This window comes from Catharus ustulatus, chromosome 12, assembly GCF_009819885.2.
Source record: "Catharus ustulatus isolate bCatUst1 chromosome 12, bCatUst1.pri.v2, whole genome shotgun sequence".
Taxonomy (NCBI): Eukaryota; Metazoa; Chordata; class Aves; order Passeriformes; family Turdidae; genus Catharus; species Catharus ustulatus.
Genome location: NC_046232.1, coordinates 5,714,511 through 5,742,052, shown reverse-complemented (window position 1 = coordinate 5,742,052; position 27,542 = coordinate 5,714,511). Strand labels below are relative to the sequence as shown.

General features: G+C 38.8%; 1 protein-coding gene across 1 annotated transcript in view; it reads right to left on the bottom strand.

Annotated features, from left to right (window-relative positions):
* Positions 1-27,542, bottom strand: part of TRPM1 (transient receptor potential cation channel subfamily M member 1) — a 95,914-nt gene that overhangs the window by 17,490 nt on the left and 50,882 nt on the right. Inside the window, exons 3-20 of the mRNA XM_033070809.2 lie at positions 21,629-21,708; positions 20,689-20,884; positions 20,214-20,427; positions 19,406-19,530; positions 18,554-18,725; positions 15,949-16,123; positions 14,319-14,442; positions 12,496-12,568; positions 11,550-11,650; positions 9,851-10,024; positions 9,067-9,201; positions 8,734-8,784; positions 7,116-7,256; positions 6,479-6,508; positions 2,869-3,158; positions 2,100-2,328; positions 530-652; positions 60-191 (exon numbers count right to left, since the gene is read on the bottom strand). Of these exons, the coding sequence (XP_032926700.1) occupies positions 60-191; positions 530-652; positions 2,100-2,328; positions 2,869-3,158; positions 6,479-6,508; positions 7,116-7,256; positions 8,734-8,784; positions 9,067-9,201; positions 9,851-10,024; positions 11,550-11,650; positions 12,496-12,568; positions 14,319-14,442; positions 15,949-16,123; positions 18,554-18,725; positions 19,406-19,530; positions 20,214-20,427; positions 20,689-20,884; positions 21,629-21,708 (2,565 nt within the window). The remainder of the gene's footprint in view (positions 1-59; positions 192-529; positions 653-2,099; positions 2,329-2,868; positions 3,159-6,478; positions 6,509-7,115; positions 7,257-8,733; positions 8,785-9,066; positions 9,202-9,850; positions 10,025-11,549; positions 11,651-12,495; positions 12,569-14,318; positions 14,443-15,948; positions 16,124-18,553; positions 18,726-19,405; positions 19,531-20,213; positions 20,428-20,688; positions 20,885-21,628; positions 21,709-27,542) is intronic.

The window sequence follows — 27,542 nt, the reverse complement described above, 5'->3', positions numbered from 1 at the left end:
ATCCTTTCAGTTTCACAGGCATGAGAGAAACCAACACTGTCAGTTTAATCATGACTTACTGTGTAGAACCAAAATTTGACAATAGGTGCATTATAGAATTCGTAGATCTTTGTTCCAATTGGAAGGCTCTGTTGTTTTTTCTTTCCATTTTCTTCATCCCCTTTTCGAGAGCCTGTATCTGCATTTGCATCCTGGAAGACCAAAGTTGTCAGATTTCATCAATACACAGCAGTAAAAACAGTAGTTTTCCTCAACCACAGCCCCAGCCAACTGTTAACTATGCAGGGATTCCCCTGGGCAACAGACATTTTTAAAAAGTATATAAATAGAATTCTGTAAATCTGTGGAACTACACAGACATTTTCTGTGTCCTGAGAATCCAGTCTGCACACTCCCACAATTCTTCACTGATTTTATCCTCCAGAGGCAGTTGCGATTTTAACCTGAGAGAGCCACAGCATAATCAGAAAAGTCAGAAAAATGAGCATTCCTGAGATATTAGAACTTTTTTATAATCTCCGTTACTGACCGCATTTTCCTCCTCCTTTTCTTTGCCTTCCTCATTTTCTTTTGATGTCTGGTAGGAATAGTCATCATAGCTCCGATACTCTAGGAAAAGGATGGTGGGAGGGAAGAGAATTCCCATTATAACCTGTAAACAAGAAAGAATTCAACTCAATATTTGTTTATATTATGGATTTTGTAATAAGATGGGTCCCAACCCAAATTTTTTCTTCATATAGAATTCAAGATATACTGCCATCCTCAAGCCTATAGAAATGAGTAAGAACTTAAGAAGCACTGGCAGTAAGGTACTGCATGAAATACGGCACTCTGAAAAGCCTACCATCTCCACAAATACCCTGCAATTAAGAAACTGTGCTCCAAAATTAGTGTGCACAGAAATGTCATGGAATGGACACAGTGGTGGTTAGAAGAGGCCTTCAGGTTTGTTACTGGAGTTTACAGTTACTTCAGTCACCTACTATAATTAGTTTTGATAGTTTAAAAAAACTATGAAAGGTAAAAGGAAACTTTGCAGATAGCCCTGGAAAAATTCTCTTACTGTATGCGATTGCTTAGGTACAGAAACACAATCCAAAGTACAGAAAAGGAGCAGGGAAAGGAAGGCAGGTAAGGAAACTAGAACAAACATCAGGCGGTTGATTACTTCTTTGGAGAAAAGAAAGGAAAATAATAGACAGATTTGGGAAGTACCACAATGCAATTTGAAAGGCAGGACAGTTGCCTGAAGATTTTAAACAGATTTAAGAGGAAGATATGGGAAAGTGGAAATAAACTGAGACTGGCAGAGGCAGGGCAATGTGTATGTCAGCAGACTTAGGAATCTGACCTGGGAAGACAGATACAGCTCTTTGTCAGTAAGGGGGATTTAAGGAAATAAGGAGGTGAGCAGGATGGGCCTCCATATGGGTGGCAGCAACTGCATAACTCAGCAAAGAAAGGATTACATTCACATGGAAACACACAAGCAAACACTGCTCTGCTTTCTTAGCACTGACTCACTCGTGTTTCTCTACTGTGAGAGCCCCCTCACATCACTTAGTTTTTTGGTAAATCAAACAATTAGGAAACATTAAAATCAGCAAGAGAGACTGTATCATCAAATCACAAAGCAGGAAATAAATATCACATGGTTTCACACAATGCAATTGCACAGATTTCACTCTTTCTAACACTGAGTCTCAACTGGTACAATATTAAGCAATATAAGAAGCATGTGCCCACATATGGTTTATTTTATCTCTATCCCCATTGCATGGACCCCTAATGGAGATAGTTTTGCTTGTCTCCAACTAATTTTTAATAGGAGTATGTTCTCAATCAACAAATCTCCTGCTATATTGGAAGCCATAACTTTTCTTTCAGATTCCAATAATGTAAAGTGTTTTATGGAGCTATATTTTCCTTTGTCATGGCATAATATTCCTTAGATATCCTGATATTGGAAACAAAAGAAATTAGCTTGAAAACAGATACATTCCTAAATCTCTAGCTAAGCCACTTTTGCTATGCTAACATTATGTATAACAAAGTGCTCCATCCAACAACTCTCTGGAAATGAAGAACAGAAATACCTTAAGGCCGGGGTTTTTCCGCATGCGCAGTCGCCCCATCCACATGTCTGTTAGGAGCATCTGGCTGCAGGTGTGAGCAATGAAGTCCCTGTGTTTAGCTGCCACAGCCAACTTCAGACAGGTAGAATTACTCCAGTTTTTCAGTTCATATGTCAGCAGTTTCATGGCAATCTGCTCATCATGTTTATAGGACTGATCCAAGAGTTCAACAGCCAGCTGGCCAAAATCTCTGGAAGATACAAGATAAAATCAGTGAAGTTTGACTTAGAAATCAATCTCCTTTGGGGTTTTAGCTCTGTTCACTGAGCATCATATTTATTAATACACATGTATTGTGACAAGAACAACTAATCTCAAGTTTGATTTTGGAACAATCTACAAAAGTTCAAAACAAACTTTTAGTGAACAGGGAATTTGCTTAGACCAATAACATTGTAAAAGCAGTTTAGATATATCATCAGATACTCCTTAATTTATGGGAGTAAATTCTGAAAATAACTCAGTGAGATAAAACTAGCTAGTTTTACAGAGAGGAGACGAAGAAAGAATGCATTTTGTTAGAAAAAAATGCAAGTCTTCTCCTTGCTAGTGTTGCCTTGAGATACTGAGACCATGTTTTGTCTTTGCCTTTGCTTTGCCTTGTTGATAAACTGGCTCCAAATGCTATTCTGTGAAACTACATTTAGAAATTAATTGTACTGAACTACAAGTAAAGCTTCTCAGCAAGCTTATAGCAAGTGGATATAAAATCTGTTCTGCATCCACTAACTTTGAGTTGTTGTCCAGATCCTGAGAGATGTCATCCACCAGCTCACTCTCTGAAGACTCATGGGCCATAGACTTGTAGAGTTTACAAGCCACAAGTGCCTTTGCCATGGATTCCTCTCCTCGTTGCCAAAGGAACAGAGCCATCTTCTGCCGTTTCATGAGCACAGCCCACACCATCAGCTCATGAAAGGGGTACTGGAAGCGGCTGACTTCTGGGTCATCCACATCAATATCAATCTCTTCCTCCTTCTTTTTCTTTTTCTTCTTCCCTTTGGTGGGAGGCTCATCATCCTGGGAAGAAAAATTGTTCCCATCAGCTTTTAACAGCTCACCTGACAACAGCACCGTGCATGGAACAGGTACTGAGAGAACACATTAATACTCAAAGTTCTAATTTGGTTTTGCTGTTTGTTACCATGAATGCAATAAGACAGAGCATGCACTGGGCAAGCACACACAGATTTTATTCAGGGTGCTGTTTCTTGTACACATAATTACAAGTCACCCATCCTGGAAAAGTGCAGTAGAACCCCTTGGTACTGAAGGCATACCTTCACACTGCATTGTACAGAGATCTCTACTTCATGAGGAAGTGCACAGGCTGGTCTGCAACTAATTAATATTTAATGAATTCCTCTGCAGTGTCAGTGGGACTATAACAAAGCTGAATTCCCTACAGATAGGCTCTGATTCCATCTGTCTGTGTCTATCCCTGCAGAGCAGTGCTGTACATCTTCCAGGTACCAGAGCACTTTTCCGACTGATGTGCAGGCCATGGCAACATGCAAAAGGCAGACAGGCACACAGCACCCTTAAGAACAGCAAGATAACAAAGGGAGTCTTCACCTTGGAATAAGCAATCTCCTCTTATGTATGCAGTGCACATGGAAGGTATTAAGTATCTCATTTCTTAAAGGGATGGGGAGGATAGGCCATTACTACAGGAACCAACATGGAAGTAACTGAAGGGAAGTAGTGACAATGAAGCAGGATCCTGAAGGGAGAAAAGCCATGATTGGGAAAATTAGGGTTTAAAAAATGTAGGAAGAACATTGCATATGTAAGTGTAGGCAGAGCTCATCATCATTGTATACCTGGACTCCAATATCAGAAATGGATTGCAAGTAAAAGAAATTGCTATTCTACAAAATCAGCTCTCGTTCAAGCAAGCTCAGCATAAAGCACTATTTTCCAACAAAATGTGAATTTAAACCCAAATTCAGAATTCAGCCTCCCACACCACTCCCAAAGATGACTCTTCAGCTCAGCAACTGATCATGTACTTCTCCTTCAGCAGTTTTAAGAACTGCAAGTGGTGACCTTTGTCTTCTACGGAAAGTTCAGGGGTCATCAATAGCACAAAGTATTTAGCATCTCTAAAGCACAGGACATAAAATCTCAAATGGAGCACCAAAAATTAGGCCCTCTACACCCTAGGAAAATCAAATAAAAACAAAACCCTGTATAAGACAGAAAGTGCTGGTGAGTCTAAACTTCCTGTTTTAAAGCTGCTAACACTGGAAATTAAAAATACCCAAACACATGTCACAGCAATTTACTCATCACTTCAGCAAAAGAAATGCAAATGTTCTTTTATCTTTTTCTTTCCCTTGGAAGAAGCAGAGGGCTCTACCTGCAGTCAAGTGGAAAGAACACTTCAGTTTGTGCCACATAAAACATTTCTCACTGAAAGAAATAGGAAGATCAAAATATGTTTTTGGTGAAGCACTGTGATCAATGCTGACCAAAAAGGGTTGCACACCTCTGAGGGGCTGAGCTTTTGGCCTTGATTCAGTAGAAAATAGGAAGCTGATCAGAGAGATTAAACACAACCTCTTTCAGAGGCTCTCTGCAGATTTTCTCTGTTGAGAACAGGGCTGCCTGGAGAAATAGGGGGTATGGTTCACATCACCTACAACACAAGCTGAATGAACACCTACTGCGCTTGAGCACTATCACAGCATTAATAAAATCCCTAGAGAAATGCACCTGCCTCTTGGTGTCAATGCTTTCCTGGTCTACAGTGGTTTTTGGTTTTTTTCCAGAAACAAAAGCAATTATCTCCACAACAGAGTGAGTTTTTAGGTATCATCCCAGATTAGTTTTTGCTCAATTACACATTTCTGCAGACAAACAAACAATTGAGGTAGGGGCTGGACCCAAAATTCTGGATCAGCATCACTGTTTACAAAACATGGTGCCATCACAGTAGCAAGGATGTTTTATAGTGGAGGGCAGCATCTGACCACCTTGGTTTTCACTCAAGTTAAATGCTTTCTCTATGGTAAAACATCATTAAGCACAGAAACTGTTATTTCATGGTTAAAGGAGATTGTGCCATAAGTAGCACTGCTGAATTACAGTAATTTCACGATTATAAGCCGCACTGAGTATAAGCCGCACTTCTGGGTTTCAGCAACTTTTTGGTTTTTTGTCCATATATAAGCCGCACCTGATTATAAGCCGCACGTTACAATACAGAGTGTGATAAAAGGTATCTGTTCTATCATCATCTGTTGAGGGTGGGGACAGTGATCTTTACGTCAATGGCAGATAATGTGCTAATGGGCCATCCACTGAAACCAGGCAGGGCATTGTTCTTTATCTTTTCACACCCCATCCTTCCTCCAGGGAGTCATTTTCTGCTAATGGCCCATTGAGTCCCACTGTGGGACTGATAAAATTACTGCATCCCATTGGAAGTTGCTCCAGCCAGGGGGAAGAGCCCAACATTTCTTACCAAGATAAAAACAGAGGCTTTGGGACACTAAGGTAGCCCCTTTCTCCACTGGACTCCAGAGGAAAACGGGATTTCTCCACATCACCACTGGAGCTCCGGAGGGAAACTGCACCTTGTACAGGAGCACTGCTCCAACTGAGCCACATCTGTCACTGCAGGAGGATGCAGCCACCATGGAATGGGACTGCTACCAACACCCTGCCTGACGGGGTGCCAGGTTGTGCTCTGACTTTGTCAGGGTTTGGAGTTTGTTTCTTTGTAGTGCTGTATTTCTATTTTGATTTCCCTAGAAAAGAACTGTTATTCCTAATTCCCATATTTTTGCCTGAAAGCCCCTTGATTTCCAAATTACAATAATTTGGAGAGAGGGGGTTTACATTCTCCATTTCAAAGAGAAGTTCCTGCCTTTCTCAGCAGACACCTGTCCTCCAAACTAAAACAGCAACTTCTTGTTCTTTGTCCGTATATAAGCCGCACCTGATTATAAGCCGCACTTTGGGTTGGGACCAAAATTTTAGTCAAAATGGTGCGGCTTATAATCGTGAAATTACTGTATATTATCTTTTCAATATCATTGATGTATATACACAAATAATTAAATCTACAGTATGTTCTACCATAAGGCATGTTATTACATAATAGTGCTAAAAACTGCCTGAAGATCATTAAGTGGAGCTTTGGGCAGTTTGAAATATGCAACCCTTAAAAAAATTTGGTCAGAAGTATTTAATATAATGTTTGTAAAACAGAATATCCTGTCTAGTTGAAATTTTCTGTAAATCACTGTAATAATGAAAAAACGAAGAGCAAGAACAGAACTGTACCAAGAAATGTTTTGATAAAGCCAGTATTTTAAATAAATCTGACTTACCTCCATCCCCAGTAGTTTAAGAGCTTTTGGCTGAATATTAAAAAATAGAAAAGAAAATCAGTTAGATGGGAGGAAAATTTGAAAGACCAAACAATACCAAGCAAACCCATTTTTATTTACAAATGTACAGCATTTATAATGAAACTTACTGCTATAAATGATTGTACAAATAATGCTGCAGTTAGTTACTCTTCATTTAAATTGTATTTGCAGGAATGCAATGGGTTAGGAAATAACTATCGTGCACTCAAAGGAAAGATTTTAATTCAGACTGAAGAATTAAATGAATAATTTGATAAATAATGCTTTGAGAATTAAAATTACCACAGGGTCACAAAAGCTTAAAAAAAAATGCTTCTAAGCATACCACAGTTAGGAATATTTGGATTGTAAACTACTGGAATAGGAGGAAATTCACCTCCAGATCAGTGTATTCACCTCCACTCATGTCCTCACATCCTTTAACACAGATATCTTACTACTTTCTTATATAACTTCACTCTTGGAGTTTCAACTTCTACCTTGCAGCTTCACTTTAGGATTTAATATTCAGTGTTTCACAAAAACAAAGGAGCAGAGTATTACTTATTTTTTACCATCAGCACAATGGCCACATCCAGAATGAACTCATCCTTACCCTCTTCGGTCCAAATAAATTATTATAAAGAGTCCGAAAACTTTTCCGAGTATAGTTGCAGCGATAGGCTCCACCCATGAGATATTCCAGGACAAGACCAATATCTATTAGGCTGATATGATAATCTGGTGGAAGATTTCCCTACAAAAAAACCCACAACTTAATAAGGAATTAGGATAAGAAAACATTTCACAGATTAAATTGTCTGGCTTGACATACATCACAATTAAATTGGCACATGGGTAGAATTTACAGCCACTGGGTTCAGTCTTTGAACATTTGTATGAAATTAGCTGATTCACAGAGTGAAAATTTTTGGGGTCATAGCTTTTTGGTTTTGTTGTTAACAGAATTACATTTCTGAACAAATTTTTGTTTGATTTACTCATACATCAGTGTCCATACAAGTTTATGTCGTTTACAAGGGTTATATTCATGAACTTGGGAAACTCTGTACTGATTATCATTAATCCAGTATAAAAGCATGACAATTTCATGGTGAATATCTTTGATAATCATACTTTACATACTTTTTTACTAGAAACTTACATTTCATCATATTATCTACAGTTGAGACTACAATGCAGACCATGTTCAATGTGCAGCCCAGAATCAAAAAGCAAAAGGCAAACTCTAATTTCAGCAGTTACAGCTAAAGCTGGATAATTGTATTGACTCCACCAGAAAAAAAGTGGTGTTTCATTGTCCCAGCTACATCCTACAGCAATGACTGATTCTACATCAGCACTGAGCAGCTGCTATGAGGAAACAACTACAGCCTAAGGAAGCACATCACCTCCAGGTTAACCCAACTGAATCCCCGGGATTGCCGCTGAGGGAGGGAGCATGGAAATGAAATGGAAAACAGGAGAGACAGACAGCAGAATGCAGAGAACATTAGTGACCCTCATAGTGCCAACACTGAATGAGAAAAGTGTTAGATGGAGCAGATGAATATGAATTATACAATAACACAGTACTGCATAATCCCCACATCTGAACCTCCCGGAATAACAGGGAGTTTTCCTTGCAGAAATGAATAAAGGCAATTTCATGTAGCTGAATTTTACTGAATAAAAGCTTCAATACCTCTAAGAGAGAAAATACCACAAATCCCACAATGACACCCCCCCAATTCACATATAATGAACAAATTTTCATGTAATGGAAACAAATGAATGAGAAATAGAAGAGATTTTCTCCTAGGTAAAAGTTGAAATAGGGGGGGGAAAGTAACTGGAAAACACACAAGGAAACAAAAAAAAGGAGACAAATTCTACAGTCATGAGTGGGGCTTCCAGTTAACCTAGCAGGCCCTTTCTTCCACTCCTCCCCTGTATGCAGCTTTGGGAGCTTCTTGTAGAGAGGCAACAATACCAACCCAAATCTCAAATGCCATATTACACTACAGGACCTTAATTGAATTAACTCCTTAGTTTTAAAATTACTAGCACTGCCACACCCAATTTAGACTGATGTCACTTTTGCCACAGGGAGACATTTAACTTTTCTTAACAGCTGCCATCTAATTTCAAATGCCTGCTTGTCCCCATGCCATGATTGTTTTTACTGTTGATTCACATGGCCAATGTAATCACATAAATGTAACACTGCTTACCTTTTTCACATCTCTGACTAGCAAATGCAGCGTATTTGGTGGACCCAGTCTCTGAAACAAAAATAATTCATGGTCCATTAGAGCTTCAGTTCTTCAAATGTTTTGCAAACACAAACACAACTAATGATCTGGCCCTCAAGCAGAACTTCAGGTAACAACCATGTGCCATCACACCCAGACGGGTGAAAAGAAGGAACTTGGCTGCAGTGACAAACACCTTTCTATCAAGAGCTATCAATACACATTATTTATAAACCTTTCTGTAGGGATTCAAGTAATGTACAATAAAGTGGCAAAATATCACAGGGCTCTTTATTATTTCTGCTCACTCACAGTATTATAAAGCTCCTCCAGGCGAGGAATAGTCAGGAAGTGCTGCATGTTCACTCCATTCTCAATAAGCAGTTTCACAAAGTCCACTCGATCCAGGACCAGTGCATCCAGCATAGCCTGCTCCAGGGAGTTCACCTGAATTGCAGGGTGGAGAAGGTGAGACCACATGAGTACAAATGAGTTGTTGGGTAGCAACCACAACCATTTTCACTACTTAGGACTGAGTTCCCACATATGTTAATTACACTGTAAGTAAAAAGGAATTTAGAAAGTAACATTTTAACCACATGAAGTGAGTAGAGATAGAGATAGAGATAGAGATTAGCAATACAACTGTAGCTTTCAGTCTTTCAACATGCAGCTTTCAATTATTTTGTTCAATATTTTTAACTAAACCAGGCATACCATGCTTGACACATTATGTGAAAAAGGGATTTACTTGCTCAGCATGATAGAACAAGTTAAACTAACACATTCACAGAAGGAAGATATTCACTGGTGGTCTTATTTTCTTCTGACAAGTGCAGGGAAGAATGTGCTGTAGCTCAGTATTGACTTATACTGTTGAAATACGACTGCATGTGGTACACATGGCATGAGAGAGGGATTCTTGGCTCAAATACTACAGAGCATTCCTGCAGAATCTGCAGCTGATCTTGTGGGAATGTGCAAAAGAGCATTTTACAGAATCAAAGTGTGTATCTTCCTTCTGTCCTTGTACCTCAGAATAAAAAAACCCAAAAAAAAATCTTCAGCAGTTTTTATACAAATACTTTCACCTCACCCAGTTCAGGAGTTCAAGTTTTCTTGGGTCTGTTTCTTCTTCTGGTTCTTCTTTTGCTTTTCCTCCCTTTTTCTTCCCTTTTCCTTTCCCTCTGCCTGCTTTAGTCTGAGGTGCTGGAGATTTCTTTTCCTTCTCAGGAGCTGTACCATCAGGAGCTGTAAGGCTACCTAAAGGCTGTATTTATAATGCATTAAATATTAGAAATCAAATTAATCTTACAGTAGCTATTTAATTGAGTACACTTCCACCAATCTCACCCCTCAGTCACCATTTCTTACATTGAGTCAATTAAAAATGATAATTTCTCTAAGTTTAAGGGCCTTTACCCTTTTGAAAGGGTACAAAGGGTTAACTTAGTAACATTGAAAGTCAAAGCAGTGAAGGAGATTGACTGGAGGGGATTTATCTCAAAAAATAAAATCCATGTGAGAGGACTGGGTCAGTTCAGTTCCTTTACTCTCTCTAAAAGCAGTAGTTGTCAAAATGAGTAGCAACAAGAGATGGACAGAAAGAGCTTAACAAGAATGCTGTGTGATGCCAAACAGCATCCATACTGCAGAGCAGAGAGGAGAGGAGAGAGAGCCACTCACTGGTTAACTTCTGTTCTGCAGACTGTATTTCTCTTTATTCCTCTCGAGACACATTTACCCTTCAGCTAAAGTTCTTCCCCTTTTCAACCTATCTGCCCAGGACAGAGGCACACATGCACTATGCTACTTGTCTGTGATTTGGAGGCTTAACTTGCTCCAGATAATGCTTAGGTTACATAAACTCCACAGAGAAGAAAACTGGATTATAACTACCTGTGTTCTGCACTGACAACTACAGAACCAAGCCTTTAACAAGGCTTCTTTCCTGGGGTTTTAGTAATCCTAAAAAATTCTCCTCTGCCCAGCTACCACAAATCCATTCTAAAGCCAGGACAAAATTGCAACTGCCAAGGGGTAGCTCAGGCTGGTCTGAAAGCAATTTCTATGAACCTGGAATGACAGTGAATCCCAGCTGGCTGATACTGCTTCCACAAACTGCAGTGCAGGAGAAGTATGAACCAGGCCAAAGCAGTAACAGGCTTCAGTTCTTGATGGGATCTCTGAATCTAACCATGATAACATGGAGACTGGGACATTCCACCCAGTTAAATATTTAATAGTAGTAGTTATACTCTGTGGAGTATATATGGAGATTATGATCTTTAGGATTATTAAATCCTCTCTGTAAAAGCATTTTAATGAACCTTGAATATTGAAATCATCACATTGCTAGAAGTGAAGGAATAAAACTGCATATGCAGCAACATGTGTTTGAATTTCATGATACAGGCTTCCAAATGAAATAAGTCTCTCCACTATCACACCATGCACATGAATGGTATTCCTTAGAGTGTCATTTTATTGCATAGCTACAAGAAAGACATCTAAGCAAAAAACTCACCAAAATTCTTTCCCTTCATTCTTACAGCCTCTTTCAGGCTGCTCTCCTCATGACTCTTTGGAGTAATTCAGCATCAGTTGATTCACACAGTTAAGCAAAAAGCATCAATACAGTGAGACATGAAAATAGCTTAAATAGAGGATTTTAGTTACACAGGTGAACTGCAGTGTTTCACCACTGCTGCTAGTGCAGCATCAAAATCCAAGCTGTAAATATTACCCAACTTAAACTGCTGACAAAAAAAATTACAAAGAAAACTTTGTCTTACTGGCCAGTGGTGTCCAAAGACGAAGATTTGGCTGCGTGCAATATCTACACGGTTCCAGGCCAAAGCCAGGCTGAGCTGGTCTGGAGCAGATGCATTGGTACCTAAAGAGAAACACACAGATGTTTCATATTTCACACATGATGAAACAAGACTGGCAACCTTCTGCAATAGCTAGAAAACTGCAAGCCTGGCTCCATATCATACTGCCATTAGAATAATTCTGACACAAAGCAGTGTATTCAACCAATCACTTTACAGCATCTTCCATTTAACCTCATAATCCTAATTTCCAAAGGATTAATGACACTGTCTCCCCCCCTTTTTTTTTTAAGCTTCCATGTTGAATTTTATTCTGATGCTAAAGACAGACATTCAATTCTTGTTAAAGACCCCTCTCAGCTCTGCTGGCTGATGCTGTACATAAAAATGTAAAAATTCCCCTTTTTATTCCTTAGCTTTGGGGACTCCAGAGATCCCATATAGAGCCTGTATCAGAGCCTGTAGATAACCACTGTATACCCACAGACAGAAAACTGATGTTTCAGCAAACACAACAAACCCCAATTAAATATGGAATTAATCCTATTGCTCTAAGGTTTAAATGGCACAATCTGGAAAAAATCCAGACAGCCTTTCATCTTCCCACTTTTTTTCCCTAACTTTATTAATGCATATTAAAACTGCAATACGATGAGCTGCAATATCAGCAGTACAGTTGTTGCAGCACCCCCATCCCATGCTTTTAGAGGAGGAAAGGCATACAAAACTTTCAATCTAGATTTTATGCTTCGTGCTAATCTGAACATTAACCAAACACATTCAGGTACTTGTTAGAATCCAAGTAAAGAACTCAAAGACTTAAACACGGAGTGAACATCAGACAGTGCACAGGAATGTCCTCTTGGGATGCTGCTGTGCAGCCTTCCTGAGTGCCTGGAAAACCCACCTTTGAGGAGAGCAGTTAGGATGGACATCTCGATGTCATGCTGCCCTTCCGAGCCCATGCGGAACACAGTGATCTAAAGGGCAGCACAAAACAAACCACACAAAATTACAACAGGAAAGAGAGACACTAAACGTGGGTAGAAAATAGAGCAGAATGGTGCAGCTTTATCCTTTTCTACAACTTAAAGAGTTCCACTAAATTTTTCTTGGAAATTTAATTTTCATAGAAGTGTTCAATTAAATTATTTCTATTAAGTTATCCTAAAGCACCCTGCATCAGTGAACACTACAAATTTGATGAAAAATCTTCACTAAACCCATGAATTCTAAAAAGTGGTGACAAAACTGCCATGCAAAACTGATTGTTTTCTGATGGTTCTATTATTTCCCAGTAGTAATGGAAATGGAAATGCTAGTTACCCAAGCTAATTATAATTGCATCTATTTTATTGATGATAACACTCAGATACATTTTAGCTGCAGGATGTGTTACATATGGCAATCAAAAAGGGAGAACCAAGTGAAAAAAGCAATTATTTCTAATCACATTTGCTTAATTGAGTCCACTGCAATTCAATTATTTTAAAATAGTAATTAATGTAAAGCTTAGCCATTTAATCCCATATTAGAAGACTAATAATTAAAAAGCAGAATAACCAAACATTCTATGTTAACAAAATTAATACCAAATACAGACCAAAAAACCCCCAAATTCTTCATTTTACAAAAGCAACTATTCACCTTAACTACTGAGAACAGCAATTTCTCAACAGTTAGAATATATTTTGCAGGAATGCAAGGATATATGCCATTAGAGAAAGAAGACCTACAGGAAAAAATATTACTAATTAACAAGAACAGACAAAACTATCAACAGAAAACCATAACCATAAGTCTGCTTAGGCTGCACACTGTCTGAATTTTGCTGAGTAAACCAGGCCTGCTCTGACGCACATTTTAAATTCCAAACAGTCTGACTAAAGCAGCGGTGGGCTCTTCTCCCTCAATTTTTTCTCCAATTTTTTTAGGAGGACTGATTCCCTTTCAGTCAGCTTATCAGAGTCATGTTTACTACCAGCTTTACATCCAGTGAAGGTGTATGTATGGAACTCATCTTGGCATCATATTTACCAAAATTCACTGAAACGATTACTCAAAGGCAAACACTCGGGGGTTCATTCTGCCTGCAAAGACATGGTGAGTGCAGTTTCAATACACTGCTTCCAGATCACAGATGTGAGTGTCAAGGATTTTCTTTTCCTGAGCACACTTTTCTCTGCAGCTGGACTGTGGGAGACGGGCAGGAACCCGAGTGAGTGGTACAGCACTGCGGACCTGCGGCAAACCAGGAGCAAGAAAGGGTGGGATCTTCAGGAACAAAATGTTTCAGTGTCTTTTGAAAGGCCTGACAAGTCCTTTTTCCCGGAATGAAAGGCTGTTAAAGAGAAACTATGTCAGAAAACAAAAACTATGTTAATGCACTCTGAATGCTTTTGCTCCTCGGAACCCTTTCTTCAATTATCTTTCCTCCACTTTTGGCATTGGATCCTGGGTTTAATGCATTTCTCTCGGTGTCTTACTCTGCCTTGCTGAAGTCTGTGGAAAAAGATTCCTATCAATTTAGACAGGAGAAGAATCTGATATCTGGTTTGGGGGCTTTCCAGAAGATGTAATTCCTTCTTGGTCTATGCTTAGGAATGAATGTGTACATTTAATGCAGCTATATGGGGGTAAAAAAGTTTAAACTATAACTCTGGGATAAAAGCACTCCATAAAGTTTGGTCACAGAAATTACCTTTGTGAAACTACTTTTAGGATACTTACCAGTTCTTTTTTTTTCATGCACTCCATAAGAATGATGAACAGCTGATGAGCTTGATTCCTGTTGTAGTTGAAGGTTTTCTGGATGGTAACTAGAAGCTGGTCCCTAAGGGATTCATTTATTATCCTAAATGAACAATGAGACATAAAAGAAGACATTGCCAGAATTAATATATATTCAGAAGGTCTGCTGTTTAAGAAACTATAATTTCCAGGTATTCCTCTTACATATCATAGATCTACTTCTGTTAACAAGTTCAGTCTTCAGGATTTTATCTCTAGGCCTTACAGGACCCCTACCTTTGCCTCTAAATGTTCCAAGTCCCTTTGCATATAGCTAAAACCCCCAAAATACTTCACATTTCTGATATGTTACCTTGGTTATGGTTTTAAACAGAGGACTGAACTTGCTAATGGGTCTGAAACCTCATAATACCCAACTGAGAAACAAATGAACAATCCAAAAGTTAATTAAAGAAATTAGATTGAAAACATTCTAGAAAGGTCAGAAATGTTTGATCTCCCAAAGCAATACAAAACAGCCCTTCAATCTTCATCCATTTTTCAATGAAACACATGTATTTTCAGATTATGGTAAACATTACCAGCAGGTGCCTGAGAGATGCAGCAAAATTCAAAGTTCACTGTGAGAAAACGATTGGACTGGCAAAAAATTCTCATTATAGATCTGCCTTACTAGATGAACACATTTATCATAATTATTGGAGAAGAGAATTGGACACTGCATCGTATGCACTGTCACTGGGAGGGAAAGTCATGCAGTGAGCACATCTCAGAGAGACTGATCCTGAGAAGCTCTTTCAATTATCTATGAGCTGATAGGAAGAATGAATAAGAAAGGAAAAAAAAGGCAAGCAAAATTTGATCTAAACTAAGGAAGCTTGTTAGACAGAAAGAAAAGTTGCTGAATCATAAATACTGTTGATGCAATTAAATATGTGCTGTGTTTAAGCACCAACAAAATCTAGCATAAGAGCTGCTCTTCTAATTCAGCAAATAATATCCACACTGCTTGTAACACTAGTTGTCTGCTTAATATTTAATGCAAGCTAAGCTTCAACTTCAATCAAGGAAATAGGTTCTATCTTCAGCACAAGACAGTTAATTAAGACAATATACGAGGCGTTTGGCTGGAAGGCAAAAGCAAGAGAATGAAGGAAGCCTGAAATTTCCACAGCTGGTCTGGCACTCTTGGACAGTGAAGTTCATTCAAGCAACACAGCAGTATTGGGCAGTAAAATTTTTGCAAATCCATGCACTAACTAACCTCAGCCCTGGCCTGAAGTAAAGAGTTACTTCTGGGAACCTGTCCTTGCTTCTACCATGCCTAACCCAACACCAAGTATAGTGCAGCAAACCCTGATGGAGCTTGTACAACAGTGTGCTGTACTGAGAGCAAGCTAATTTCAAATGACCATAACATGAATTCAAAGTGGTAACAACTTCTGCTCATTAACTTCAGGTTTAAGACCAAACGGGCAACAAAAGCTGACTGACAGCAGAATGCCTCTCTTAGCAGCATTTTATCCTTGAGGGGTTTTTTTTAAAAGAAGCTCTATGAAAGCAAGACATGTAATCCTACACAGCTTTTTTGAAGATCTTGAAACCTTACCCTCCTTCTTCTGAATACTTGTGTGCAAATGACAGAATGTCGGACGCTCGCCCGCTGCCATCACAGATCACAACTGGGAGAGGGGGATCTTCCCGCAGACACTCCAGGACAATGGAGATCACATTGGGACCTCCTTCCACTATGAGCCCAACTACAGGAACACCTTGCCCCAGTCCTGCAAAAACCAGAAGAACAAGGAAAAAAGGAGTGTAACTGAAACTTAGTCTAAGAAATTGAGGTAAGTGAATGTAATTTCTGTGTTAGAGTAACACTTCCAACCAGAGCTCTTAGGAAAAATGATGGCCATTTTGCAGACAATGAGAGCAAAAACATCCATATGCTTTTCCCAAGGCCAAAAGGAAAAGAATAAGATGTCTCTCTGCCCTTGCTTTTGCATCAGCTCCATATTGATAACTTATCCACTCAGTTTTGGATCTTTGTAACCTCTCTCTCGACAGACAGCAGGCACAGATAAAGCAGCTAACATGACTGTCCTTTTGTTTCATCAGCTTCACTGTTACTCGGGTGGCTCCCAGTCTTTGATGCTTTACCTTTTCATTGGTTACCTATGGAAGTCTTCAGTAAGGTGACATACCTATGCTTATTCCTAAGATAAAAAAATGAAACCAGTGTTTTTATCATGAGGCTGAAATGGTTGGCCGATGGAAGAGACGACAGCTGAGCATCCCTTTGCTGTCCCTGCCTCACTGTGATCTCCAGGCATAGGATGACAAAGGGAAGCCCACAGGTCACATGGTCTCAGTAGCCTTGGTCACAAAAAACTTAGGGAAATGAAGGACAAAACATTACCTGAATGCTGACTAATTCCACTCTCATAAGCATTTGAACTCAGTTCTTACTCTGTGAAATGACCAGTGCTTTATAAAGGTACACTTTTTTGTTTGGCTGAGAACACATGAAAAAATTCATCTTTTCAACCTTGATTCCTCTCTGAAGAACAGGAACATCATGCACAGTAACAGTAGAAGCTTCCTGACATCCTCCTGTCAGTATACCCCAGCTCTGATAAGGAGGAGTCAGAGCATGGCACGGCCTGTGTGTCCATGAAATCTTTAGTGATTCCTCCCGAGATTTCCCGCAGAGGTGCCTGTGCTTGGAGTGATTAAGAAGAAACAAAACAACTCCCTGTATGTTGTAACTAGCAGGTGTACTTCAGCCCTTCACAGAACAGATTTCTATGTGTATTCCCAACTTTGCCCTTCTCATGACAAAAATTATCAAATTCTACCTAAATCAGAATCGATATCCCCAAGCCCCAGTGGCATTAAAAATTACAAGAAATGACACAGAGCATCTTGTCTCTGGGCCCTGAATTCCTGATCTTCCAGGCCAATGCTCCCTTTTACAACCTTCAGCTCTGCCAGCACTTCTACAGAAGACAAAAATGACAAAAGCAGGCTGAGCTGTTTCCATCTGCAGGCAGCAGTAGCTGGCACTGCCTCCATGCTCAAAGGGGCAGCATTTTCCTGAGCTGTGCCTTAGGCTCACCACAGGCCCAGGGCAGTACTTTGAGACTTCCCAGAACATTTGGATACCTCATGGCTGATCTCTAATTGTGCCTTTTGGCTTTACCTAGCACTCCACTTGATTTTTCTGATCTACCTGCAAGAGCACTTAGACCCCATAAGAAACTTCTGTAGAGTTCAATGCAATTGCCGTTCTGGATGTTCCTTTTCTCTTATTTTTACAGGCCTACACAGTTTACAGTAAGAGGTAAGAAAAGCAACTGGTAGAACTGATGTCGATTCCCCAGTAGTTCTTAACTCATGTGTGAATTCAAAGACTATTAACATTTTGTGACCATTTTTAACTAGGGTTGGGGGGTTATTTTTAAATAATTTATATATTTTTTATTTCACCTTTAAAAAAATATTTTTTACATGTTAATGAAAATATGTCTTTTAAAATAATTTTTTTCTAAGTAACTATGAGAAAAGTTCTAGAAAATTATTTTAGTGAGGCCATAATAACTGGAAGAAATTTTAAAACTGCACAAAACTCTAAATATGAAAGCATTAAGGGGAAATGCCTTAATTGTCATTAAAAATCAAAATGCCTACTAAATTTATCACTAAGACCAAAGAATTTTGAGTGTGATATTTCAAATTAAACAAATCCATAGATAAAAGAGAAAATAAAATGCTTGTGTAAACATTAAGAATCAGATATCACTAAGTTTTGCAGGATTACTGTGATCAGGAAAAAATCCTGTGAAAAATTCTGTAAAAAACACCCTAATTCTGGGTGTTACTAATGCTTATGAATTCTAGCCTAGAAGTGCATAAATTCTTTGCGTTTCCTTTTCCTTAGATTCTCACTGCTTTGAAGCTTCTCCTCACTATTAGTTGTCAATTTTTCTTCATCCTTTCATGCAATCCTTACTCTATGTTTTTTCTGCCTGGTTCGATGTGGGATCTTTCACCACTTATCAGACAGCACATGTTCTAGTCCAATCACACAGTCCTGACCACATTGCCACTGGAAAGAGATGGAAGAAGCCTTTAATTTCCATACTTTCATACTTCAAGCCCTCCTTCCCCCCTTCCAAGACATTATGGTTACAGTTTGCCCCACTTGTACTCACGTGTGTTAATTTTCTGGAGGGAAATATGTTTTTCCAACTGACGCCGTAATTTTACTTCAGCTCCATATTTACCTAATGTGCCATTGTCTGCCAGAATGAAGTGAGTGTGGGAACTGTTGAGCACAGAGAGTTTACTTAGAGGGTTTGACATTGTTTGGTAAACTCGTGTTACCTGTGTGTCAAGAGGAGAGATGCACATAGGTTAGAACTAAGAATCAAGTAGGAAAATGCCACACCTCCCCCAACAGAGGCACACTCAGCATCTTCTGAGGAAACAAACCAACTAAACCTTGATAACCAAAACCAGAGGAGAATTAGAAATGGAGTTTGCTTTTACATTTCAAATCTGTACTCCTGACAGAACTGTTTTCTTTGGAGGATGACAGATTGTGCACTCCTCTGCATGTTCCCCTAAGCTCATTACCGTGCTCTCCTTGTTCACACACTGTGCTGTTACATAATCCTCTTAGTCCATTAGAAAATACATTCTCATTTGGAGTTCCTAGTAATTCACATGCCATTCCAGAGTACCCATCTATAACAAATGCCAGCCTTGCACACATAAAACGCCATTACATGATTTATAGAAGGCTCAATGTGCCACACTGAACTCAGGACATAAAACTGTCACCACAGAGAGGCCTTTTCTAATGAAAGCAATGGAAACCTCACTAATTCCACATTTACTTTGAGGTCATATAGGACAACCTGAGAAATATACTGAAACAACAGGTTTTTTTTCAAGATATTGTTAAATTTCACCTCCTAGGCATGCTTTAGAAATGGAAAAATGTAATGCTTCAGAAATACTAACAATCTATTTTGTACACAGCTCTTTCCTTAAACACTTACATCTCTTCCTATTAGATCTTCCTTGTTTTCTACAATGCCCCATGGTGCAATTCCTACGGCACATATCCGTCCTCTGGATTTGGAAGAATGATCTTTCAAGGCATCTCCCACATGACGAATGACACCTATAGGGACAATTAATTTAATTCATTTTTGGCACTTTAGATTGATCACTAAACAACATAATTTTCTTCTCACTTCTCATGGAGCTATGGGTTGCTTTCACTACTAAACTGGTACTGGTACTTTACAGCAGAACACACAACAATCCAACAATGGTTTTATTTTGTAATGGTTGTGTGTAAGTCCCATTATCTTCTCACATTACTGTGCTGAATTCAGTGAAGTCTGTGCAAGACTGACTCCATTACTAACTTGCCACAGTGTAATGTGTACCCTTTCCATCTTGATGGATGTTATTCATTGGACACAAACCATGACAGCAGGAAATACACTAAAAAGATCTTTGTACAAGAAAACTGTGCCAAAGCTAAAGCTTGGTAAATTTGGAGTAGGAAACAACGATAACCATGCACTAAAAGAAGGGTAATAGTGGAGGACTCCTTGCTACTGAAACCAAGGCTGAAATCTGTTTTCAGGGGAAACACCGAGTAATGCAAATCAATACTGACCCAGGAAAATCATATGGTCTGGGTAGGAGATTAACACAAATGATTACAATGCTCCTTTTTTGGTCTAGTGGGTAATGACTCATTCATGTAGACTTAAATATTCTGCCTGTGGGAAAGATTAGTGAATGAACATCACTGAATTCTTAAGTAAACTAAAAGTGATGGCAATTTCTTACCTGTACTAACACCACCAGTGAAAATCCAAGCTCCTGTGGTCATGGCAGCCTTTATCAGACCTTTTCCAAACACTTGCTTTAATTTTGGTTGCATTTCAAAGTTCTGAAGGCCTCCATGGACAGAGATTAAGAGTTTGGGCAGTTCCAGTTGCCAGTCTTTCACCATGAGATGCAGCAGAGAATCTGGTTTAGTGTCATATGACACACGGATGTACTGCAAAGAGCAATGTGTGGTGTTATCACTCAACCTGTTCTGTTAATTGTCTGAGTAAAGAACGGCTTCCTTTCATCCTAAAGAGAGAGTTTTACAATTTTCAAACAAAGAAACAAATCTCAGTTTTGATTTCTTCAGAAGAGAGGAAAAACAAAGAGAATTTTTGCAGAAGTTTTAATTGCTGCTACTTTTACTGCTAAGAAAACTCAGGAGTCTGTTGAGCAGATGAATAAATACCTGAGAGTACCCTGTGGCCCTTACCATGGCCTTATTTGAATGTCCTCCTCCCTGGAATTCCAGGTTTCCATAGGCATCAGTTGGGTATGCTTGGGTGTGTTTACTGACAGACCATTTCTCTGGCTGAGCTTCCACTTGCTTTGTTTCTTCTTCATTTTTATTAGCTGTTATACTTGGAGGAGGTGGAATATGTTGGTTAATGAGCTGGCCACAGCAGCACCTGGAAGTTAAAATTTGAAGTGACTTTGATTACAGTATCTTCAAAAAAAAAAAAAAAAACCCAAAAAACAAAAAAACTTCCAGTAATTAGATTATTAGATTTTCAACTGCCCAAGTGTTGCTGTACATGAATCACAGAAACACCTCTCACATGCACATCTAGGCCAGAATTAGCAGGTTTAGGTCTATTTTAATATGCAAAGACAAAAAAATTAATTTCACTTGTGTTACGCACTGGAAAGCTGTTCTAGGTAGCAAGGAGAAAGAATGTGGAACAGGAGCACTGACCACCTGTTTCTTACTTAGAGGTGACAGCCCACATATGACATCAACTGTTCTGTTATCCACACAAGCTGGACCACAACGAGCAGCTAGCCCATGGAGTAATATTAATATTTAGACTAGGAAATCAAATCCCTCTGTCTGCTATTGTCATTGGTAATATCATACCAGCTGTGAAGGATGGCACCACATTACTGCACCCCTGCTTTCAGAATTCAGCATGAATCCATCATGGTTTGCAAAGGAACTAACAACTCACTGCCTCTCCTGCTCCCAGCCTTCTCATCTCTGTGTGACATGTCCCATGTCTCTGTGCAGATTGGAGTGCAAGCAGGACTTGTGCTTTTGTTCTCCTGTCATCTCCCTTTGGGGCAGTGACTAAACTTCACAAGTCTAAACCCAAATCAAGTTGAGCTTCTCTGGTATCAAGCTTTTCTGCCTAAACAAACATTTCAAATGTTACCTGGTAGCGTCTTTGTTGTTGGCAATTACATAGATGCATTCTCTTTTAGAAAAGGTCTTCTCTATCCAAGCCTTCTGACCCTAAAAAAAGAAGAAAACAAAAGAAGAAGGAGAAAAAAAGAAGAAAACAAAACCAAAGCAAAACAAAAACAACAAACCAACAAAAAAACCCAACAAAAAAAAATCCAAATGAAACAAAACAAAAAAAAAAGAAAAGAAAAAAAGAAGAAATGTACTGATATAGTTATATATTTCTGTGTGGCAGATACAGTAACATTCACCTTCTATTTTCAGCTACTAAATTCATTACATCACTTTTAAACATCAGATATATCTACTCATGAAGTGATGTGAATTTCCATGACTTGGATAAAATTTAAATCTTGAATGTGTGCAAAAACCCTTACATAGGAAGATTATGGTCTTGAAGTTTCAAGGTCTACCAAAAAATGCACCTGCTCCTTCCCACTGCAGTAAGCAGTAAATGGACTCAATATAGTAGAGAAAATCAGCATAAATTGTGAAATAAACAGATAATAATATTTACTCCAAATAATGCTTTAGTATCATTCTTTGTATGCAGAAAGTGCTCCTCAGTAACTTTCCCTTCATAATTAACTATCTTCTCAAATAATTTTTTCCTGTTTTAAATCAAGTTCCAGTCTTTCCTAAGGCATCTTTGAATGAGATGTGTCTCAGAAGGAGCCATTTTAAAATTGAAAGCCACGTGACAGCAGAAGCACAAAATCTTTGGGTATCTGTGAAACAGGAGGAAGGAAACGACCTTCAAATTGTGTTGGCTTGTTATACTGTTTGCAAACCAATTTTAAAAAGTGAATTCAAAGGAGCCTTTTAATTTTAAAGAAGCAAAAAATGTTAAAAAACACTCACAATTTGATGACACTGATACCTTTGCCTTGCAGATAGAAGTTGCCTCTTCTGAGTTTGAATTATGAATCTGTCTTTTCAAGTTGCAAGCAAAGGTTGTACTTTTTGCCTTAGTTTCTGCTGTGGAAGTGAAATTAAATTTTTGCAGACACAGCAGCTAAAAATGACACAAGAACTTTCAGACTGATTTTTAAAAAAGGAATGAGACTTTTCCTAGAGAAAGAATTAAATCCTTGCTGATTTTGACTTAAGAAAGTCAGTTGTAGATGCCTGTCAGCCTACCTGTCAGCAGCTTCGAGAGCAGCCAAGCCCCTGCGTGCTGCGCAGGCGGCAGCGCGATGAACGAGGGTTTCATAGCTCATCTCTCTTTCTCATGAGAGGCAAGAGCTGTCTCTGAAGCTCCTTTGTCTCTTAACTTGTTACTTCCCATCTGGCTTCTCCATTTACTTCACTTTGTCTAAAATTACAGAGGACTACTCGAAGTTCCCTCATTGCAAGTAACTGCAAGGAAGCTGCCGAACCAAGCTTCTAGTTCATTATAAAGGTCTCCATAATCGCTCAGGTACACAAACATTCACCTCTCTCAGGTGCCTCAGCACCAGTCTGGGCAGTCAGTGGCCTGGGAGATCCTGCAGTTCTGCTCTTCACTCTCATATTGGTGATTTACCAAGGCAGAACCATCTTGTGTCATTTTAGGAGGAGTTGTTTGGGACCTTACAGCACAACAGTGAGGAAGAGCTAACAACTCATAGACAAAACTTCCTGTAGCTTACAACTTTACTTGCTTTCTGAATGACAAGGCATGTGGCTCAGGCATTTAGCATAAAGAGCTTGGTCATGTAGCAAAATAAGAAGGAAAAGAGTATTAAATTTAATATTGAAAGGCTGTGAGACTTTGTCAGCTTTTCTGTTGTTGCTCAACAGATTCCTTCTTCAAAGTGAAACTAAAGAGCCTTTCTTCCAAAATTGTTGAAAAGGCTCTTTTCATGCACCTTCTGGCAAGGTTTTTACAATATGACAAACAAGGTTATTTGAAGTGGAGTTTAGAAAATGCTTTTGTTCTATAGCATCAGGGTCCATAAAAATCCAGAGAAAGCATCCCTGACTGTGAGATCCATGAGGCTCTGTCGTACGTGGAGATGGGTGATTAAATCAAAGAAATGCCATTTACCTGCTCAGAACGAGATTTTGCTACTTCACAGGTGTTCAAGCAGTTCAAAATAACCAGAGATCTAAAATTAGTCCATTTGATCTGAATCACAGTACTTTTTCAAAATTAATCCTAAAGCACACAGATGTACAAAGTGTACATAAATCCAGTGCTGTTTAACGACTATGTCCAGTGTTGTTACTTCTCATACTTCTCATATAGTTAATGAACTATAACATTGTAAAATGAGCTAAACAGGATCCTGTTACATAGCTTACACAATTTCTGTACTTCTGAAATTTTACATATTTAATTTTTAAATTAAATTGGTTTTATTATTTTATATATTCTAAACATATTCACTTTCCCCCTCTGATTTAAATGTCCAACTTCTGTGTGGTCTCTGATAACTCCTTGACAGAAGCCCAAATCAATCCCACAGTGCAGGAAACACTCTTCAAAATAAAAACTATAACAGATACTGCACACTTAACTGTCCTGCAGAGAATACTGGAAAATACAACCTAGAAATATCAAATCAGTTTGGATTGTTACACGATCCCAGTGAATACTGCTTTACCTTATTCCTTGTAGCTTACCAAAGCACAGAGGTTTATTTGTTGTTTTGAGCATGTAAAAATAGTTAATTAACCACTGGATTAAGTCACAGACTTAAATCTGTGTTTGGAAGCAAGCTTTTGCATCTTGGTATCTAAAAGGAGCTCTGCAAACAGCTGAACTCTCAGCTGTGCAGTTGCTCTTAAAACCCCTTTACTGGAGGTCTATTATCTACTGCTACATTGGAAAAAGCCTTCAGTACTCACCCCTAGAACCCCGTTAGGAATCAGCTGCTGCAGGCACTACAGAGGGACAACACATTATGCTCTACTGGCTTATTTTTCTGTGCTAATGAGAGGAAGGCAAAAGCAGGCATTACAGACTGGGGAAATAAAAACCTCAGCACATTTGGTCAGCCTTTGAAGTTTCACTGCTTTTGTCTGTTTAATCTGCTTAACCAAAGCTTCATTATAATCCAGTGCAAATACTTGAGCAGAAACATTTACTGCCAGAAAATGTGCACTTTCTCCACTTACTTTATACAGATTCTGTACATTTCTCTCTCTGGACTGAAGAGCTCTTGGTCTTTCAAGGAAAAATATAAGTACACATACTGTCTCTTGTAAGTTTGAAAAAAATAAAAGAAAGCACTTTTTAACAGCTATAGATCAGCTACAGTTTTCAGACCAACAGCCTGTGGAGGTTTTCCATACACCTCTGAAGAAAACAAAACAAAACAAAACAAATCCCAATATGTTGACAGTAGTGAAGATCAAACTTGCTTGTTATTGCAAATCCTGAATGTATTAATTAGGAAAAAACATATTTAAAAAAAAAAAAACATATTTCAGATGTTCAGAGGTATATTTGTTCTCCTTTATGTAAATTGGCAACAGATCTTCTAAACTATGATAAAAACAAAACCAAACCACTGCTAATTCTTGTACTTCAGCCTAGAAACCAATATGTTGCTGAGAAACAGCATGAATTAATACTGGACTTCTATTATTCCACTCTAGGGTTTTACTAAGTTGTCTTTAGCATTGAAAAGGTATCCTCCAGCAGAAATGAAAGGAAATCAGTATAACTGGTTTGTAAATCAGAGTCACAAAACCAAGACCCTCAACCACTAGTCACCTTGCTAATACAGGAACTAATAAACACAAGAACTAGTTCTACAAAGACCAGTTTGACTATTGCAAATGAATGACACTATTTTCTGAGAAAAAAACAGGTCTATGGCTGCAGCAACTGAAGAGAATTTTCCCTCTCTCCCACATATAGATAATTTCCATTTTCTACTAAATTTTATGCATTTCACTTCATATATAACCAAGCATTCAATAAACAAATACTGTGCCTGAATTTCAGGCTGTACCAAAACAAAGCCTGCAGCCCTGTTTCTCTGCAGCTTTATGCAAGAGCAACAAGTGGGCTATGGACCGATAAATACATCCTTGGGGAATCTCCAAGGTGGGAATCCAGGCAGGAAAAGAAAGCCACTGGAAATGTGGTAAAAACTCTTAAATGACATTGTGTCACCAGATGCTCTGAATTTCAGTAAAGATACAGCCCTGCAGGATGGCACAGTATCTAGTGATTGTGATGAAAGTAATGACCAGCAAAGCAAGTGAAAGAATTTGGGGAGTGCAAGGGGGACAGGGATGAGAGTCAGTTCTGTCACTGGAGCACATCCAAAACCCCCACTTAGGCAGATCTAAAAGCAGCAGTGAGTTCTCTGAACTCCAATGACCCCCAGAGTGCTGCTCCTTGGAACAAGCTCTCGCGTCCTTGCTCGAAGGCGTGACTTGCTGGTCCTGGGGACAGGATGGGACCGCGCCTTGCAGAGCATCCGCTGTCACACAGCTCACAGGCACCTGGGGCCCAAGGAAGGAGCACGTATTCCACAGCTGCTGCACTCCAGAGATGCTCTGCCTGGACCAGGCACAGCTGCTCAGCAGACAAGCAGGCATGTGAACAGCAGGGATTGCTGCACGATGCATCAACGGGGACTGCACACAGCAGACAGTGCCTGGTGCACAAATGGACTGAGGGAGTAGGCAGGGAACCAAACAAATGCATTTCATGAATAATACAGGGTTTGACAGAGCTGTTCAGGCTAAATCAAGCACAGAATAATGCAAAAATGGATCTGGTTGGGCAGCAGAGCTTACATCTGTGGACTAATACAAATTACTTTGACCAACATCTTCTTAAAATGTGGCTTGATTGTTGTAATTTTTGGGAACGTTAAGCTGTAGCCCAGTTAACACCATCTGACCAAGTTTTAAGGCAATTCTGCTATGGCTTGCAGCATGCTGCAGAAAAGATGGCATTACCAGGGAAATCAAATCTCAACCATGATGCTCAATTATAAAATTCGAATACTCGAAAGAATTAAACTGGGATATTTATGTTAGATTTGAGCACAGGGATGTTTGCTTTGATGAGATAGTGAGAGAAAGAAGTAATATGAATGTGAAATTATATTCACGTCAAGACCATGTGCACTTTTTCTTAAAAGAAAGTAAATATGAACAATACACAGTTAGGAGAATGAAGAAATCATTATATTAGCAGAATCTCTTTTACCTGGAACTTAAATCCTGCCATGAGAACAATTTCTATTTTGCATTGCCTTTAAATGCAACATCTCAACTCTACTATCCATCATTCTTCTTCACTTTGAAAGAACAAAGTGCCCAACTAATTAATCTTTCAGGTGATTAGTTCTACTTAGAAATTACTTTCCTCCTAATAACAGGGTCTTGCTTGGAGAAAAATCCTCCAAATTATGTGATTCATGTTAATAGCCAATTCTGTAGCCATTCACAAACTGGCAAGATTTTACTGAAAAGTTCTTCATTGCTAAATATGTACAAGGCATAAAACCAGAAAGCTATTTTAAATTTGTGTTATGCCATGAAGAAGCCAGAGCCATGAACAATGTACCCAACTACAGAACACAGCAACAGCTAATAAATTTACTAAATTTCCAAAACTCTCATTAGCATGAGTTCTATCAAGATCTTATTTGTAAAATGAAGAATAGCTTTAGTAATTATTAGAATATGAAGTTCCAAACAACACCCAGTAGAAAGAAGATCTATTTTTGCTATTAAGAAGAGCATCAAGAAGGGATTCGCAACAATTTTAAGATTCTTTAAAATAAAATCCTATTTGTTTGAGACAATTCTTATTCTTAGTGATACAGAGAGTTCTAGCAAATCTTATATACCATTTAGAGTCAGCCCACTGTGTTTTTTACATTGTTCAATTTGAACCCATGCTCTTGTAGCAAGTTTGTCGGGAACCAATT